This window comes from Salmo salar, chromosome 09 (genome assembly GCF_965601325.2).
Source record: "Salmo salar chromosome 09, fSalSal1, whole genome shotgun sequence".
NCBI lineage: Eukaryota > Metazoa > Chordata > Actinopteri > Salmoniformes > Salmonidae > Salmo > Salmo salar.
In genome coordinates this window covers 152097980-152116945 of record NC_138299.1, presented here as the reverse complement: position 1 = coordinate 152116945, position 18966 = coordinate 152097980, and the positions used below count along the sequence as shown (strand labels likewise).

At 49.9% G+C, this 18966-nt stretch overlaps 2 protein-coding genes across 7 annotated transcripts; one reads left to right on the top strand and one right to left on the bottom strand.

Moving 5' to 3' along the window:
- Positions 1–290: 290 nt before the first annotated feature.
- On the bottom strand, positions 291–3115 carry lrrc51 (leucine rich repeat containing 51). Of its 2 annotated transcripts, XM_014215285.3 has the most exons (5): positions 3026–3115; positions 2694–2765; positions 2102–2307; positions 1700–1848; positions 291–1157 (listed from the first exon to the last, which is right to left on the bottom strand). In XM_014215285.3, exons 2-5 carry the CDS (start codon positions 2743–2745, stop codon positions 1019–1021), a joined length of 546 nt encoding a protein of 181 aa, XP_014070760.1. In that variant the 5' UTR covers positions 2746–2765; positions 3026–3115; the 3' UTR covers positions 291–1018. The 2 variants fall into 2 exon arrangements, with proteins under 2 accessions (XP_014070760.1, XP_045580751.1); XM_045724795.2 differs by having other exon boundaries at positions 2694–3099.
- Positions 3116–3428: 313 nt separating this feature from the next.
- On the top strand, positions 3429–18739 carry numa1 (nuclear mitotic apparatus protein 1). 5 transcript variants are annotated; one of them, XM_045724789.2, is made up of 26 exons: positions 3429–3586; positions 5102–5155; positions 5257–5342; positions 5561–5640; positions 5741–5829; positions 6225–6299; positions 6405–6495; positions 6584–6728; positions 6943–7079; positions 7344–7455; positions 7541–7658; positions 8208–8348; positions 8574–8687; positions 8809–11331; positions 11515–13413; positions 13527–13736; positions 13846–14033; positions 14132–14269; positions 14345–14483; positions 15757–15982; positions 16126–16262; positions 16355–16681; positions 17211–17303; positions 17428–17676; positions 17822–17862; positions 18252–18739. In XM_045724789.2, exons 2-26 carry the CDS (start codon positions 5114–5116, stop codon positions 18253–18255), a joined length of 7404 nt encoding a protein of 2467 aa, XP_045580745.2. In that variant the 5' UTR covers positions 3429–3586; positions 5102–5113; the 3' UTR covers positions 18256–18739. The 5 variants fall into 5 exon arrangements, with proteins under 5 accessions (XP_045580745.2, XP_045580742.2, XP_045580741.2 ...); XM_045724786.2 differs by having other exon boundaries at positions 8809–13413; positions 16355–16669; XM_045724785.2 differs by having other exon boundaries at positions 8809–13413.
- The last annotated feature ends 227 nt before the right edge of the window (positions 18740–18966 follow it).

Genomic DNA, 18966 nt, shown 5'->3' with positions numbered 1-18966 from the left:
AAATCATCTCAGGGAAGTTAATCTGCGTGCTCGTAGTCCTCACCAGGGTCGTGACCTGACTGCAGTTCGGGGTCGTAACGGACTTCAGTGGGCAAATGGTCACCTTCGACAGCCACTGGCACGCTGGAGAAGCGTGTTCTTCACGGATGAACCCTGGCTTCAACTGTGCCGGGCAGATGGCAGACAGCGTGTATAGCATTGTGTGGATGAGCGGTTTGCTGATGCCAACGTTGTGAACAGAGTGCCCCATGGTGGCGGTGTGGTTATGGTATATGCAGGTATAAGCTACGGACAATGAACACAATAGCATTTTATTGATGGTGATTTGAATGCACAGAGATACAGTGACGAGATCCTGAGGCACATTGTCGTGCCATTCATGCGTGTTCCAGTTCCCGCCAATATCCAGAAACATTCCACAGGCCACAATCAACAGCCTGATCAGCTCTATGTGAAGGAGATGTGTCCCGCTACATGAAGCAAAGGGTGGTCACACCAGATACTGACTGGTTTTGTGATTCACGCCCCTACCTTTTTTTGTAAGGTATCTGTATTTCCAGTCATGTGAAATCCATAGATTTAGGGCCTAATGAATTATTGAAATTGACTGATTTCCTTATATGAACTGTAACTAAGTAAAATCTTTTAAATTGTTGCATGTTGTGTTATATTTTTGTTCAGTGTACAAAGGTGCATATTGGACAGTTTGATTGAGAGGACTCTATACCTTTAGCCTGGGTGGCCACTGTTCCAGTTCAATAATTATATAGGTCAAGGTCACAAAAAGGTCAGGAATATCCTAATTAAGCAGAAATCACATCTACTGTAGATGTACTATTCCTTCCCCCCCAACTCTAAGACAGACACCAGACAGAGTTTCTGATGAGTAGATTCATATTGTACTTTTACATGACGCTTCAGTCATAAGGCCTCCTGATGTAAGCCTGTTGTTCTGGAACCCTTTGGTTGGTTGGCATGACGATTGTGTCCCCCCTCCCTCCGTTTCTGTGGTGACAGGTCAGTCGTCCTGGTTCTTCCTGGTGTTTTTTCCACGGTTTCCGGGGCGATGCCAGACCTGGGCCATGATTCGCTCCTGCCGTGTTACAGCACTGAAGTCCAACTTCTTCAAGTGAGGCAGAGCAGCAATCACATACCCCCTACACACACACAGAGGGGTTCTTATAACTGGGTGTTTGTCCAGGTACACAAACTTCACTTGTTTTTTGTTTTTTTACCATAAGGCTCCAGGGCTGAACACATACATACACTGTAAACTAGTAGTCATTTAGGACTGAACAGAGAGGGAGAATGCTCAAAACTCAGTAGGAGTTTGCCGTGTTGCTATGCAGACAGGCAGAAAGCTGGTGTGTAACAGGATATCCCTTCTCATTTGAAGCACCAGTCAGAATGCTATGCAGCTGCAACTCTAACCCAGCACCTATTACACACATGGCTCAGAGCCACATAGCCCTCTGCCAACAGACAGCATTCAGACAGCACACTAAGAGTATGAGTGGAATAAACAACCCCTGTAACCCATCCCACCCCCCCATCTGGGGCTAAGGGGAGGCGCATTGGTGCCGGCCTGTGTTTGCGTATGTGTGTGTGGATGAGTTGACCGTGTGCATGTGTAGATTTGGGTTTGGCAGCTGTCCTCACCTTTCTCATTTAATCCCTGTGGTGCTAAGTGTGTGTGTACCTGTTGCTCCCCTCATTCTCCATGGTGTTGCCGTGCAGGGTGAGTGTATGTAGGAAGGGCAGGGCGCCCAGTTTATCCACCTCTGAAAGGTTACAGATGCTGTTACCATGGAGATACAACACCCGCAGTTCCTTCAGCTCCACCAGGACCTGGGACACAAAGTTCACACACACACACACACACACACACACACACACACACACCACACACACACACACACACACACACACACACACAGGGTTTAGAGTGATCACTACTAGAGCCCTTCATTTTACCCCCCTGCCAGGCTGTGGCTGTTCAGGGAGACAGTAGACTTGTCTCAAATTACACATTATCCCCTATATAGTGCACTACTTTTGACCAGAGCCACTGTATGTACGTGACTATGTGGACTCAACTCACTGGGTCTATGTGTGAGATGTCGTTGAAGGACAGGTCGACCCAGGCGAGCTGTGAGGGCTCTGAGAGGAAGGCTGAGACCGTATTATTGAAGCCACTCAAGTCTGTGATGATGTTGTTGTTGAGACGCAGCGAGCGGCTGCAGAACTTCTTCTCTGCATTTCGCTTCAGTGGGCGCAAGCCCTGATTTGGCTCCTCCGTCAGAGCGTCTGAGAGAGAAAGAGAGAGAAGTTGTGTGAGAGGACTTAGAGGTGGCATTGAGAATCGGAAAGGAAGCCAGGACTGTATTGAGACACAGCCATAAGAGGGTAGAGAGCAGTGGAGGCTGCTGAGGGGTGGATGGCTCATAATAATAGCTGGAATGGAGTCAATGGAAGGGTATCAAACAAATCAGACGTGGTTTACATGGTTTCCATGTGGTTGATACCATTCCATTGACTCCATTCCAGCCATTAATATGAGCCGTCCTCCCCTCAGCAGCCTCCACTGGTAAAGAGTGTTGAGGAAGAAGTACAACGCTCTGAATTGCATCTCAATAATGGAATCCTTTCCTTCATCCGCATTAATAGTCATGTGAAAGAACCTGCTGGTTTACCTGTCATTGAGCTGAGGCATTTGAATGATAAATCCACAGGAGCGCCATACATTTTACAGCCTTTTGGCTAACCTGTATGATGATAAATATAATATTTAAATGAATCCAGCTAATTGAAAAGAGGATTCCTGTATCATCTTTGCACTTGGCCTAGCTATTTTGTCCATGCTAACGTTAACGTTCCTGCTAAGTTAGCTACAACTCAAACAACGTCTATTCACTTGACTTTATCTCTGTTCAAGGCATACAAAACACAAATGACATAGCTACATTTCTTCATAAAGAACTAGATTTCTGCCTACAATGAATTAAACATAATTGAGCTATTTTACCCCTAAAAACCCCCACACACAGCTCGCTAGCTATCATGTGCTAGACACTTGTTTGTATTTTCATCACAACGAGCGAGAACTACACTACAACAGTCGGTTTCCAAGGAGACGAGTCTTCAGAATGTGGGAATTGTAGTTTAAATATTTCATTAAACGTTTTGATATTATTTATTAAATTGTACATTGTTGCAGAAAACCCATTGAATAATGTTCAGAAATGTTCCCTTACAATAGAATACTGTATACGTTTGAATAATTACTATTAATGTTTTATTCATAAGAAATGATTAACTGAAAACTACAGTAAATCTTTATTCGCACACAAAATGGCGAGTTCTGCACAAATAGCCAATTGACGTCTTGCAGCTCTGAAGGTATCCAATAGGAAGGCTTGATAATCACCAGCGCCGAAATTTGAAAGAGTTTACTTCTTAGCACTTCGAAAGTAGACCTGGTGTTCGAAACACAAAGTTATTTTGGTAAACGGGTGCTACCTAGATTTTGGTATTTTCGAGACGGAATTGATAAATGTTTTCTACATATACCTAGCTAATTGCAAAGGTAAGACATCGTTAATAATGGTGTAATTAACAAGCTACTGTAACGTTTAGTTTGCTAGTCTCACTGCTAGTAGCTAACGTTAGCACTGGGAGTAACGTTAGCTCGCTAGCCGTTAGGTAGTAACCAGAAATTAATTTCTTTAAGTACCATTTATAGCTGTCGAGTAGCTAGCTAACGTTAGCTAGTAACCAGAGACCCTTTTGAGATTCCTTTCTCTAAGTAACTAGTTACTTTATCTTTAGGTAGCTAGTAACGTCAACTAAATATCTACACTATATACAAATGTATGTTGACACCTTCAAATTAGAGGATTCGGCTATTTCAGCACACAGCCTGTAATTTCCATAGATTAACAATGGCTTTACTGAACCGCTCAGTGACGTTCAATGTGGCACCCTCATAGGATGCAACATTTCCAACTAGTAAGTTCCTCAAATTTCTGCCCTGCTGGAGCTGCCCCGGTCAATTGTAAGTGCTGTTATTGTGAAGTGGAAACATCTGGGAGCAACTATGGCTCAGCTGCAAAGTGGTAGGCCACACAAGCTCACAGAACATGAGTGCTGAAGCCCGTAGCACATAAAAGTCAACTGTCCTTGTTTGCAGCACGCATTAATGAGTTACAAACTGCCTCTGGAAGCAAGGTTAGAACAAAAACTGCTTGTCGCAAGCTTCATGAAATGGGTTTCATGGCTGAGCAGCTGCACAAAAGCCTAAAATCACCATGCGCAATGCCAAGTGTTGGCTGGAGTGGTGTAAAGCTCACCGCCATTGGACTCTGGAGCAGTGGAAAAGAGTTCTCTGGAGTGATGAATTACGCTTAACCATCTGGCAGTCCGACGGATGAATCTGTGTTTGGTGGATGCCAGGAGAATGCTACATGCCCTAATGCATATTGCCAACTGTAAAGTTTGGTGGAGGAGGAATAATGGTCTGGGGCTGTTTTTCATGGTTGGGGCCCCTTAGTTCCAGTGAAGGGAAATCTTAACGCTACAGCCTACAATGACATTCTAGATCATTCTGTGCTTCCAACTTTTTGGCAACAGTTGGACAAGGCCTTTTCCTGTTTCAGCATGACAATGCCCCCGTGCACAAAGCGAGGTCCATACCATTCCATGGTTTGTTGAGATCGGTGTGGAAGAACTTGGCTGGCCTGCACAGAGCCCTGACCTGAACTCCATCGAACACTGCGAGCCAGTCATAATCGCCCAACCTCACTAATGCTCTTGTGGCTGAATGTATGCAAGTCCCTGCAGTAATGTTCCAACATCTGGTGGAAAACCTTCCCAGAAGAGTGGAGGCTGTTATAGCAGCAAAGGGGGGGACCAACTCCATAATATTAATGCCCATGACTTTGGAATTAGATGTTTGACGTGCAGGTGTCCACATACTTTTGGTCACGTAGTTGGAGTTGCTGATAGCTTATGATAGCAAGCTAGCTTCTTTGACTGAGCGCCCTTCTTTCTTCCACACAGTGGAATGATTAATACTAATGTCTGTCTGTTTTCCATGATCTAGTGAGCAGCAAAGATGGTGCTTCACCTTGATAAAGAGCATGCACTTTTGGAATGGGTAAGTCTGCTTTGTTTTCTGTGGTCGGAACCAATATAACCTCTAAGTACTTAGTTTTGTATGCCTTGCTAAATTGAATACATTTTTTTTTTCGTCACTAGGTTAACCACCTGAATGTGGACCTCCCGGTGCGGAGCATCAACGATTTACAGGATGGTGTTTTGTTGATGAAGCTCGTCTATAAACTGTGAGTAAAAACAATGTTCCGTAATAGCTTAGAACCATAGATATTTGTCCTCGTCTGGATTTCGCTGACTTGGTAGTTTGCTTCTTCTCTGCTGTAGTAGCTTCTTCTCTGCTGTAGTAGCTTCTTCTCTGCTGTAGTAGCTTCTTCTCTGCTGTAGTAGCTTCTTCTCTGCTGTAGTAGCTTCTTGTGTTGATCATTGACGTTTGTGATTCTGACAGGAGAAAGGAAGAGCCCGCTAATTCATATTTGGACCAGCATGTCCAGGAGAGGCTGAAAGTGGTCTCTGACTTCCTGCAAGGTGAGTCACACTCACTGATCACTAGTCATGGGGGGGGGGGGGGGTGTAGTTTTCCCCCATAGACACATGGCTAATAGTCCTGCCGTTGTGTTTTTTCCAGGTGACTGCAGGTGCAGCACAGAACGGGGAGCTCTCATCTCCTGGGACAACATCAGCAATGGACTAAACCTGGAGGTGGAGTTATCCAAGGTATTAGGTTCATACACCTGGGTTTTATTCACTGACCAAATGTGTCTCCAGCACAAGTATACATCATGAATTGATGGATGGAATGCTCAGAGACCACTGCACTGTGTTCAGCTCTACACTTGATCCAACTCTCTCTCAAAGCAAAGTTTATTGGTTACATGCATAGAATACAGGGTGTAAATGATACAGTGAAATGCTTAATTGCAAGCTCTCAACAGTGCAATATACATTTATCAAAAATAATGATGTAGTACAAAAATAAAACAAATAGTAATGTTTGGAAATGTATATACAGTATAGACTATGAAATGTGCTGAAGTGAGTTGATGATCCAGCCCATCTCTAACCCAGATCCCCTGGGTGGCCTGTTTTATACTTTGGTGTGTTTTTCTCAGGTGCTTGTGCTCCTGTACTACCATAGTGTGATCAACAACCATGTTGACCTGAACCAACTGGAATACAAGTTTGAGGTAGGCGGGTCCTTGTGCTCTTAGTGGCATACCAAGAACTTACATTTTTCTTGTTGCCCGATAGTCACATCATTGCACTGCTAACTTGTGTTTTTCTTCCCTAAGGTTGAGCTTGCCTCCATGCTCCGCTTTGTTTTGGACAATGAGAATAGCCTCTACTTGAGTGAGAACTTGGAGAAATATCTAAGGAAGAAGCGTAAGCCTTGACTCACATATTTCAGGTTATGTTCAACAATTCACCTTATGGTTGCAGTACAGAAACACGCATACTCTTTCTCTCTCAGCCCTGTTTAGTTTCAACAGTGACATCTCCAGTACCTCCTCATCCTCCTTGTTCAACGATGATGAGTCCCCAGTCTTCCAGCGGAGAAAGAAGATGGGTTCAGTTCAGTTTCTGGACCTACAAACTGTTGCGTCCTCGTCTGTCAGGTATTACTCTGTCCCTCCATCTCTCCTCTGTTAGTGCTCACTCGTTCCTCTTCTAGTATCCCACCTATGGTATCCTAGCTACGGCCCTAGTGAGCTACTAGTCTAGAACAGCTGATGTTTGCTAGCTGGTCTAATGATCTGTACGCTGGGTGGGAACACTGATCTGTGTGAGTAACCGGTGCCTTTTACTGTTTTCTCCCACCCGCCTGTGCAGTTCTCCCCTGCAGGATGTGATGAACACTCCTCAGTTCCAGCTGAAGAAGCTGCAGAGGCAGCTGCGTCAGGAGAGAGACATGAGGGATGAGCTGGAGAAAGACCTGACCACCAGCGCCACCACCCTCACCCAGAGAGGTACTTACCTACCTGGCTCTGTCTGATTTTTAATAAGGATGTACCTGGCTGAACTTGGAATATTGTTAATTATCAGCTATCCTATTGAAATATTCAATGATATAGTCTAGGGTTTACACCAGCTGTTAATGGTTATCTGTAGGAGGAATTGGAACGCTGACTGTGAACAATGGGTGATTTAAACTTGGTTGGAGCTTTCATAGTGCCCGTTGATTTGTTACTGTGATATTTAGGACCTAACACTGCTCTTTCACCCTCCTGTAGAGAGTCAGATCTGTCAGTTGCAGCACCGTATTGAGAAGCTGCTGAGGGAGCAGGCGGAGCAGGAGCAGGAGCCCCGGGATGAGCTACAAGAACTGCACAGCAAGAACGAGGGGTAGGAAGGAAGAGAGAGAGAGGGGAGGGTCAAGGTCATGCTGAGGTCATGCTAGGTGTGTGTAACTGCATTCTCTCTCTATTAGGCTGCGGACCCGTCTCCATGAGGTGCTGAAGGAGTGCCAAGCGTTAAAGACTAACTCATCTCAGATGGAGCGGAAGGTGGATAGCCTGACAGAGGAGAATGGCACCCTTTCTGCCCAGGTGAAGGACTCTCCTTGTACACGTTTCCTTCAAGGCCCACTGCAGGAAAACATTTGATTTTCCACACTATGAGGTTGTGAAACTTCTAATACCCTTTTAGTGTGAGAGCTGTTTGATAAGACTGCCTGAAATTCCAGCCTGTTTTGGTGGGATGGAGGTTTCGCCTGACAGGTGACATCACCAGAAGCTATAAGTTAATGGACCAATAACAACATAGAGAGTTTCAAAACCTCTGCCAATAACAGCAAGTTTTCAGGTTGCATATCCCTCCCTTTAGGCTCGTCCAATTAGACCCCTCATTCAAACCACTCCCAGACAGTCCTAGAAAAATGATTGCTTGAGAAATTGCTCTTTGCTAAGAAGCTAATTTGGTTTATTTTTTGACAATTAAAATAAAAAATAACATGAAGGTACTAAATTGTTACCCAGAAAAGGTTTGATGTTGAGATAAACACAGCTGTAATTGAACCTTTTAAATCAAGCCATGAAGACCATACACAGCCTATAAGGATTTACTAACTGACAGCTGTCTCATCGTTTGTGTGTCAGATGCGTGAAGTGGTCGCTCGGTTGGCGAGTGCTGAGGCTGAGGTGGACAGGCTGATTGAGGCCCAGGACTCTGCTCAGGGGGAGTGGAGCAGCAGACACTGCCACCTTCAGGATGAACTCAACCGGGCCACCGCTCAGAAGGTGAGGCCTATAGAACAGGTCCCATATTCATGAAGCGTCTCCGAGTAGGAGTGCTGATCTTGGATCAGTTTAGCCTTTGTAGAACACAATGACTAAAATTTACTTGGACAGAGGGGGCCTGCTTCTAGATCAGCACTCGGAGACTCTTTATGACAAGAGGCCCAGAATATCTCAATTTGTGCTTGCTCTTTTTACATTCTCTTCCTTCTTCTTTCTGTGTGTTAGGAGTGTCTGAGTGAACAGATGCTGATCCTGCAGAGCAAGATCTCCTCTCTAGAGGACGAGCTGAGTAAAGCCAAGATGCAGGAAAAAGGAGAGGTCATGGGCCCTATCTTGGAGGTTAGCATTTACCCAGATACTTAAAGCTGAATCAATTGTCACAATGTTCAAGGGTTACGTTACATCCAACTTTTAGTGTTTGTGTTTTTAACCACACGTCCTTCCCTGTTCACCCCCACAGTGGGAGCAGCTGAAACAGGAGCTGGCTGATGCCACCCTCAGGCACGCAGAGTGTGAGTGCACCATCGCCCGTCTGAAGGGGGAGAAGGAGCAGGCTGCTGCCCTGCATGCCCAGGAGAGGGCCTCGCTACAGGCAGAGAGCCAGAGACTGCAGGTCCTGGTGACTGAGCTCCAGGAAGCCCTGAGTGCTCTGCGGGCTGACAGAGAGGCTCTGGAGCTGGCCTCCAAGGAGGAGAGAGAGTCCCTGACTGCCCAGCTCCACACCCTGACCGCTGAGGTGGCCAGCCTTACCCAGACTGTACAACAAAGGGAGCAGGAGGTGAAGGCGCTGGGGGAGGAGGTGCAGCAGGAGTGCATGCAGAGAGGGGAGCTGAACCTGGCTATGGAGCGGCAGGACAGGGAGGCCAGAGAGGAGATCCAGGAGCTGACCAGCCACGTGGACACCATGGGTGCCTCACTGAGGAGGGCTGAGGAGGAGGTGCAGGTCAGGGAGAAGCAACTTACCAAGCAGCAGCAGGAGAGTGCTCTACAGAGGGAGGTCCTACAGGAGGAGATGGCTGCATCTGAGAAGGCGTTAAAAGAGCTGAAGAAGCAGGAAGAGGCCGTTAGAGAGGAGGCCACTCGACTGCACCAGGAGATCACTACACATGTTACGGACCTCTGCAGCCTGAGGCAGGAGCACACTGCTCTGCAGGAGCAATTGGCTAGGCAGCAAGAGGAGATCTCCCTAGAAAAGGAGGCGCAGGCCGCAGCCCACAGGGAGAAGGAAGCGGTGGAGGCGGAGCTCTCTCGACTCCAGGAGGAGGTGAGGAGCCTGGGGGAACAGATGGCCCAGCTGGAGGAGGCTCAGAGGGAGAAGGAGCGTCTCCTCCTCCAGTCCACAGAGAACATGGAGACCCTCCAGACAGAGAGAGCCGCTGCCTCGTCCCTCGCTGAAGCCAAAGACCTGGAGCTCAGCATCCTGAGAGAGGAGGTGAGGGCCAGGGAGGAGCAGCTAGCCATGCAACAGGAGGAGTACCGCTTACGGCAGGAGGAGCTACAGGAGGAGCTTGCAGCTCAGGAGAATGAAATCAATAACATGAGAGAGCGGCTCGCTGGCCTGCTGGACCAGATCTCTCTGCTGAAGGAGGTGTGTCAGGAGGGTAAAAACATGGAGGCCCTGAGAGAAGAGCACGCTGCCCAGTTGGAGCAGCTGAGGCTAGTGAAGGAGCAGGTCGAACAGGTCCAGGAGAGGAATGAGGAGACCTCGGCAGCTCTCAGGGAGAAGGAGTCGTCTCTCAGGGAGAAGGAGTCGTCTCTCAGGGAGAAGGAGGAGAGCCTCCGGGGGCTGGAGGAGGAGCTACAGTCCACCACCTCTCTGGCCTCCCAGAGACAACAGGAAGAACTGACCTCGCTCAAGGAGGAAGTAATCTCGCTGCAGGAGGAGGTGGAGAGGAGGCGTGCCGCGGAAGCCCTGGCAGTTGAGGAGGCGAGGGAACTGGAGGAGAGCGTGTCAGCCCTACAGCAGCAGCTGGACTCAGCCATCCAGGACAATGATATGAAGAGACAAAAGTGTGAGAGGCTGGAACAGGACCTGGAGCAGAGAGGAACACTGGTGGAAGAGCTGAGGCAGCAGGAGCATAGCGCCAGACTGGAGGCCACTCGACTCCGCCAGGAGATCTCTACACATCTCAGCCGTCTGGAGGTAGTGCAGAGGGAGAAGGAGGAGCTGAGAGGGGAGGTGTCCCTCCACCAGCAGAGAGCTGCAGTGCTCCAGCAGAGCCTGGAGGAGCAGGAGGTCGCTATGAGAGTGTTAAAGGAGCAGAAGGAGAGCATCAGAGAGGAGACCACTGTGAAGATTGAGGCCCTACAGGCTCAGCTGGAGGTAGTGTCGTCTCTGGCCGCAGCTAAAGACCTGCAGCTCAGCACTCTGAGAGAGGAGGCCACCGCCTTACAGGAGCAGCTAGCTAAGAGGGAGCAGGAGATCTCCCTTCAGAAGGAGGTGCTGCAGGAGGCCCACAGGGAGAAGGAGTCATTGGAGGCACTGAGAGAGGAGCTGGCCAGGCAACAGGAGGAGCTGAGAGAGGAGCTAATCCTCCAGCAGCAGAGAGCTCAGTCCTTAGAACAGAGCCTGGAGGAACAGCAGGAGGCCCTGAAAGAGCTGACGCTGAAGGAGGAGAGAGCCAGAGAGGAGGCCACTCAACTCCGCCAGCAGATCTCCACACATCTCAGCCGTCTGGAGGAGGTGCAGAGGGGGAAGGAGGAGCTGAGGGAGCAGGAGGAAAAAGCCAGAGAGGAGACAACTGTGAAGATGGAGGCCCTACAGGCTCAGCTGGAGGTAGTGTCGTCTCTGGCCGCAGCTAAAGACCTGCAGCTCAGCACTCTGAGAGAGGAGGCCTCTCTACTCTGCCAGGAGAACACCAAACGGGCAGCTGATCTAAAGGACGTGCAGTTGGAGAAGATTCGGTTGGAGAGCCTGTTGAGCGAGGAGCACAGAGCCTTAAAGGAGGACCTGGCCAAGCAGCAGGAGGAGCTGAGGGGGGAGGTGTCCCTCCACCAGCAGAGAGCTGCAGAGCTCCAGCTAAGCCTGGAGGAGAAGCAGGAGGCCCTTAGAGAGCTGAAGGAGCAGCTTGTCCAGCAGCAGGAGGACAGCTCCCTACAGAAGGTCTTGCAGGAGGCCCAGGCTGCAGCCCTCCAGCAGGAGGCGGTAGACGCTCTGAGAGGGGAGGTGTCCCTCCACCAGCAGAGAGCTGCAGAGCTCCAGCACCAGGAGGCTGCTCTGAGGGAGCAGGAGGAGAAGAGCACAGAGGAGGCCACTCTGAAGATGGAGGCCCTCAAAGCAGCTAAAGACCTGCAGCTCAGCGCTCTGACAGAGAAGGCCACCGCCTTACAGGAGCAGCTAGCTAAGAGGGAGCAGGAGATCTCCCTTCAGAAGGAGGTACTGCAGGAGGCCCACAGGGAGAAGGAGTCAGTGGAGGCACTGAGAGAGGAGCTGGCCAGGCAACAGGAGGAGCTGAGAGAGGAGCTAATCCTCCAGCAGCAGAGAGCTCAGTCCTTAGAACAGAGCCTGGAGGAACAGCAGGAGGCCCTGAAAGAGCTGACGCTGAAGGAGGAGAGAGCCAGAGAGGAGGCCACTCAACTCCGCCAGCAGATCTCCACACATCTCAGCCGTCTGGAGGAGGTGCAGAGGGGGAAGGAGGAGCTGAGGGAGCAGGAGGAAAAAGCCAGAGAGGAGACAACTGTGAAGATGGAGGCCCTACAGGCTCAGCTGGAGGTAGTGTCGTCTCTGGCCGCAGCTAAAGACCTGCAGCTCAGCACTCTGAGAGAGGAGGCCTCTCTACTCTGCCAGGAGAACACCAAACGGGCAGCTGATCTAAAGGACGTGCAGTTGGAGAAGATTCGGTTGGAGAGCCTGTTGAGCGAGGAGCACAGAGCCTTAAAGGAGGACCTGGCCAAGCAGCAGGAGGAGCTGAGGGGGGAGGTGTCCCTCCACCAGCAGAGAGCTGCAGAGCTCCAGCACCAGGAGGCTGCTCTGAGGGAGCAGGAGGAGAAGAGCACAGAGGAGGCCACTCTGAAGATGGAGGCCCTCAAAGCAGCTAAAGACCTGCAGCTCAGCGCTCTGACAGAGAAGGCCATCGCCTTACAGGAGCAGCTAGCTAAGAGGGAGCAGGAGATCTCCCTTCAGAAGGAGGTGCTGCAGGAGGCCCACAGGGAGAAGGAGTCATTGGAGGCACTGAGAGAGGAGCTGGCCAGGCAACAGGAGGAGCTGAGAGAGGAGCTAATCCTCCAGCAGCAGAGAGCTCAGTCCTTAGAACAGAGCCTGGAGGAACAGCAGGAGGCCCTGAAAGAGCTGACGCTGAAGGAGGAGAGAGCCAGAGAGGAGGCCACTCTGAAGATGGTGGCCCTCCAAGCAGCTAAGGACTTGGAGCTCAGCACCCTGAGACAGGAGGCTACACAACTCCGCCAGGAGATCTCCACACATGTCAGCCACCTGGAGGAGGTGAAGAGCGAGGGCCCCCTGAGAGAGGAGCACACTGCCTTACAGGTGCAGCTGGCCAAGCAGCAGGAGGAAAACTCCCTACAGAAGGGACTGCTGCAGGAGGTACAGGCCACAGTCCTCCAGGAGAGGGAGGCCAAGGAGGCACTGAGAGGGGAGGTGTCCCTTCATCAGCAGAGCCTGGAAGAGCAGCAGGTTGCTGTGAGGGAGACTCTAGCCAGGCAGAAGGAGGAAGGGCAGGCAGCAGGCCAGGTGCAGAAGGAGTTGATGGAGCAGTTCTCTGTGCTCCAGCAAGAGAAGGAGGCTCTGTTAACCCGGGCGCTCCAGGCAGAGCAGAACCAGAGCGAGCTGGAAGGGAGCATGGCTGAGCTACGAGCCCAGGCAGAGAGCAGAGAAAGTGGCCAGAGACAACAGCTGGATGCCCTGCTCCTGGAGAAGGAGAGGCTGACTGAGGGTCACCAGGTCCTGGAGATGAAATGTAGCGCCGCCCAGAGGCTGGAGGCTGTACTGCTGGAGGAACTGGCCTTGCTGAGAGAACAGATGGAGGGAACAGAGTGGGAGAAGCAGATCAGAGATCTACGGGAACAACTTGCTGCCAACACTGAGGTAGTGGAACACTACAAAACACAGGTGAGTCTGACCAGTAAACACATCTCTGAGCTAACAGACACCTCACCCTGGCTGTGGATAGAATGATTCAGGTTTGTCTTGGAGGTTGAGGTGTGGTATGTTTTTGTTCCCAGGTTGAGAAGGCCAAGAGCCACTACTCGGGGAAGAAGCAGCAGCTTGTGGAGTCTCAGGAGCAGGTGACGGAGCTGCAGCGCAGCCTAGAGGTCAGAGAGCATGAGGTCAACGCCGTTACCACAGAGATGAAGCTGCTGCAGAAGGAGCTGGAGAAGGCCAGGAACAAAGAGAAGAGCCTCAGCTCCAAGGTCAACACACTGGAAGCACAGGTACATATATACACACCCTCTACCCTCTCAATCAGGTTATATTAGGCATCCTATCATACACTATGTCAGCTTCATACTGACATGAAACTGACATGATTTGTTTACACAGCTGGCGTTTACTGACCGTCACCTTCGGGAGCAGAGCCAGGTTCGACCTGAGCGGGGACCAGGTGGGATTGAGAAGATGAGAGGGGGTAGAGAGAGTGTCTACCTGAAAGTCCCCCAGAGCCAGACTCACCAGGAGACCAGCGGCGACAGTCTGGACCTCAGCCTGGACGACTCCCTCAACACTACTACGTAACTCACCTTTCACCTTCTCTTCCGTCACCATCTCCTCTGACCTTGACTTGCAGCTAGGTGACTGGTATACTTCTCCCTCTCTCCCTGCCCTGTAGGAGGCCGTTGGGGCCCGACGAGTCCAGTACTCCCCTGGTGCGTAGCTCGGAGCGTGTAGCTGCTAAACGGCGTGCTCTGGGAGGGGAGTCACTGGAGACCCTCTACTTCACCCCGATGAATAACCGTCAGATCAACAGGTAGGTTTACAAAGTGTGTTCAGCACCACTAGTTTAACTGCTACTATAGAGGTTCATCATGGTTATTCTCCCCAGGACCAGTACTGAGCGCCGGCTAGAGAGCAGCATCACATGTCTGGGAGAGCTGGCTCTGGACTCAGCCAGGAAGAGACCACCCACCTCCTCAGCCAGACGCCGAAGGACCACCCAGGTCATCAACATCACCATGAGCAAGGTGGTGGGAGCACTGGGACACCTCTCACCTCTCTCTCTCACTTCTCTCTCTCTCTCACTTCTCTCTCTCTCTCACTTCTCTCTCTCACTTCTCTCTCACTTCTCTCTCTCTCACTTCTCTCTCTCTCTCACTTCTCTCTCTCTCTCACTTCTCTCTCTCTCTCACTTCTCTCTCTCTCTCACTTCTCTCTCTCTCTCACTTCTCTCTCTCTCTCACTTCTCTCTCTCTCTCACTTCTCTCTCTCTCTCACTTCTCTCTCTCTCTCACTTCTCTCTCTCTCTCACTTCTCTCTCACTTCTCTCACTTCTCTCTCTCTCACTTCTCTCTCTCTCACTTCTCTCTCTCTCACTTCTCTCTCTCTCACTTCTCTCTCTCTCTCACTTCTCTCTCTCTCTCACTTCTCTCTCTCTCACTTCTCTCTCTCTCTCACTTCTCTCTCTCTCTCACTTCTCTCTCTCTCTCACTTCTCTCTCTCTCTCACTTCTCTCTCTCTCTCACTTCTCTCTCACTTCTCTCTCTCACTCTGTCTCTCTCACTCTGTCTCTCTCACTCTGTCTCTCTCACTCTGTCTCTCTCACTCTGTCTCTCTCACTTCTCTCTCTCTCTCACTTCTCTGTCTCTCTCTCACTTCTCTCTCTCTCTCACTTCTCTCTCTCTCTCACTTCTCTCTCTCTCTCACTTCTCTCTCTCTCTCACTTCTCTCTCTCTCTCACTTCTCTCTCTCTCTCACTTCTCTCTCTCTCTCACCTCTGTCTCTCTCTCACTTCTCTGTCTCTCTCACTTCTCTCTCACTCTGTCTCTCTCACTCTGTCTCTCTCACTTCTCTCTCTCACTCTGTCTCTCTCACTCTGTCTCTCTCACTCTGTCTCTCTCACTCTGTCTCTCTCACTCTGTCTCTCTCACTCTGTCTCTCTCACTTCTCTCTGTCTCACTTCTCTCTGTCTCTCTCTCTCACTGTCTCTCTCTCTCACTGTCTCTCTCACTTCTCTCTCTCTCACTTCTCTCTCTCTCACTTCTGTCTCTCTCTCACTTCTGTCTCTCTCACACTCTGTCTCTCTCTCTCTCTCACACTGTCTCTCTCTCACTTCTCTCTCTCTCTCTCTCACTTCTCTCTGTCTCTCTCTCTCTCTCGCTACATACTTGGGAGCACCCTGTATCACCTTGTGGTTTTCAACTCACATCTAACGGTCTTTTAGGTTGGTTGACCTGAGGAAGACCAGTGAATTGCAGCATAGCGAGTGAGATGTTTGACTCCTCCTCTCTCCCCATATAGACGACCCCTGGTCGCGGAGGAGCAGGAGGAGATAGTGATAACGAGATGTTCTACAGCCTGTCCTCCGTCCGCTCCCATCCCAACATCACCGGAAGCACACACACCGCACGACCCATCTCCATGGAGGTCTTCCACACACCCGGAAAACCTGCCGTTGCCGTGAGCGATCAGCTCCTCAGTCTCCCTGGATACCGTCGAAGCACCGTCCACGTTGCAGCTCCACAGAGTACGAAACGTTTACACACATTCTACAACAAACCCCTTGTCCTTAGCCGATGACACTTCTCCATCCCAGTCCTTTCAGATGTTCGAGGCACCAAGAGCTTGATTGTCCCAGAGTTTGTACTACAGTATGTTTATGTTGTGTAGGTACGGGCCAGTTCTGTGTGGGGGCAGAGAATGAGCCTGACCATGCTGCTGATGACTGGCTACGCATCGCTGAGCTGCAGGCCAGAAACCAGTCCTGTCTGCCTCACCTAAAGAGCAGCTATCCTCTGGAGTCCAGGGTACACACCAGCTCACTGTTACTCACTCTCCATCACGCCATCTGTCACTTGTAATCATCCCATCTCTAACCCCTGTCTCCTCCCCGTTGCAGCCCAGCCTGGGACCGTCCTTGGAGTTCACCGACGATGACCTGCGCATGGGCGACCCCACGGAGACTATCCGTAGAGCCTCTGTGATGCCCGGACAGATTCAGGAGTCTCTGTCATCCCACCGGCTCTCCCTCCACCCGGGACAGGCCGACAGCACCACGGCCAGCAGGCCGGCCTACGGCTCACACCGTCTCTCACTGATGCCACCCAAACCTAAAGCCAGCAGCACCCTGAACAACCAGAACACACACAACCTCAGGGGGAGCAACCTGTCACTCAAACGCTCAGCCAAAGACCAGGAGCCAGACACACCTGAGGTGAGAATGGAGGTGAGAATGGAGGGATGGAGGTGAGGGGAGGATGGAGGGATGGAGGTGAGAATGGAGGTGAGAATGGAGGGATGGAGGTGAGAATGGGGAGGATGGAGGGATGGAGGTGAGAATGGAGGGATGGAGGTGAGAATGGAGGGATGGAGGTGAGAATGGAGGGATGGAGGTGAGAATGGAGGGATGGAGGTGAGAATGGAGGGATGGAGGTGAGAATGGAGGGATGGAGGTGAGAATGGAGGGATGGAGGTGAGAATGGAGGGATGGAGGTGAGAATGGAGGTGAGAATGGAGGGATGGAGGGGAGGATGGAGGTGAGGGTAGGATGGAGGGGAGGGTGGAGGTTAGGTGAGGGATGGAGGTGAGGGGAGGGTGGATGGAGGTTAGGTGAGGGATGTAGGTTAGGTGAGGGATGGAGGTTAGGTGAGGACGGATGGTAGGGAGGATGGAGGTGAGGATGTAGATGTTAATGTGGGGTTTCAATCATTAACCTGTTTAATTAATTGTACATTTACTGAAATCTCTTTTTTCAGGCTAAGAGGATGGCAACCAGCTGTTTCCCGCGCCCTCTTACCCCTAAAGGAGGTCGTTTCAGCTCTTCCAACAACCGCCAGCCTCCTAGCCCTGTGAGTCACTTCCTCTGGACTGTAGCATGTGCTTTGTTTACTCAGCAGCAATGGTAGTGGCAGGATGTTTTGTTAGCATACGCCAAACAGTAGGCCTAAAACATCCACCCATCCTCTCTGTCAGGCTGAGCGGAGACAGTCCATGGTGTTCTCCATTGACAACACGCCTCGTAAGGCTGCCTCCAAGAGCGGCTTCCTACAGAGAGGCATGAATAAGATTCGCAGCTCCACGCGTAAATCCCCAGCGAACAAAATCTCCCGTGTCCCGCGGTCCGGAGATGTGAAGTCCCCTCAGCCGGGAGGGAAGGCACAGAGGAAGTCCCCACGCACCAACAGCAGCAAGTCTCCAAAGAACCCCACCAGCGCACGGAAGGTGAGAACCACTTCCTTTCTCCAGACAAGCGGCATACGATCATATGCATACGAGATGATTTGTAGCAACAACGGTCACTCTGTTTGACCCCCCCCACCCCATATCAGACCATGTGTCTAACTACAGCGGTACTGTGTGTGTTTAGGAACCCGAGGTGTTGGTTGGAAAGCCCATTCATCTGAGCAGGTTTTCTATCAGTTCTGATTCACTCAGCTGGTTTGTTAACACTGGGCTGTGCTGCAGGGGCATGTCTTCCTGGGGGGGTTTCCTGTCTCGGGGGGGAACGTTGGGTGCTGTCTCACTAATGTGTGCTGGTGTTATTCATATCACCTGATAGTCCCTTGGGGTTACGGTGTTAGTTTGTGGTGATGTGTTTTCTAACTACCCTGTTTGCTACATTACACCTGACTGTCTGCAGGATTGTGTAATTACATGCCATTTGGGAGCACTACTTCCAACGTTTTGACAAAGTTGGCTCATTTCATCAATGCAGACCTGCTACTCACTTAGGTGTCTGGGTGATTATCCAGTGTTCCTCTCTTCTCCCTAATAAAACACGTTTTCTCTCTCTCCAGATAAACTTCAGGAGGAAGATGTGAACGAACATCTGGTCGTCCTAAACACGTTTGTTTTTACATTATCTACCAAGAATAATCATTCAATTGTTTTATTATGTGCAATAAAAACAAGTATACTTTCACCAGAGGTTATATTATATTTACTTAGAACATAGTGCTAATTTGGGTTTTAATAATTTGGTTTCTTTTGAGATTTAAAATCTCAATGGGTTTTTTATTTGACCTCCTAATGATGTCATTTGTATTAGTTAAGCCCTGTTCAATGGGGTGGTGAGGTATCCAATACTGTTATAGGTCACCTACTGTACGTGTGTACCTGGTACACTGGATGATGATGATGATGATGATGCATCACGCTTTGACTTTATTTCATCTTTATTTTTGGCTTTTTAAAGTCTCCCCCCCCCCCCTTTTTAGCTTTAAACCTTTTTTGTATCATATTTACATGTATTGTCTCTCAAATAAAAATAAAACAGTCTATCAAATATTTTGTAAGGTGAAATGGTGTGAAGGGAATTCAACATTTTACATCATGGCAGTGCGACTTAATTAATCCAAAAAAGGTCTAGATTTAATGCTCAGAAATTCCAGAGAATGATTTCAATTTTCTGAAAATACTACACAGTCATCAATTTGTTGTGAGTAGGGTATTCGACTGTATAGTTTGGGATTATTTTCAAAGGCGTTTGATTAAATTCTGTCCAGAAAGTCA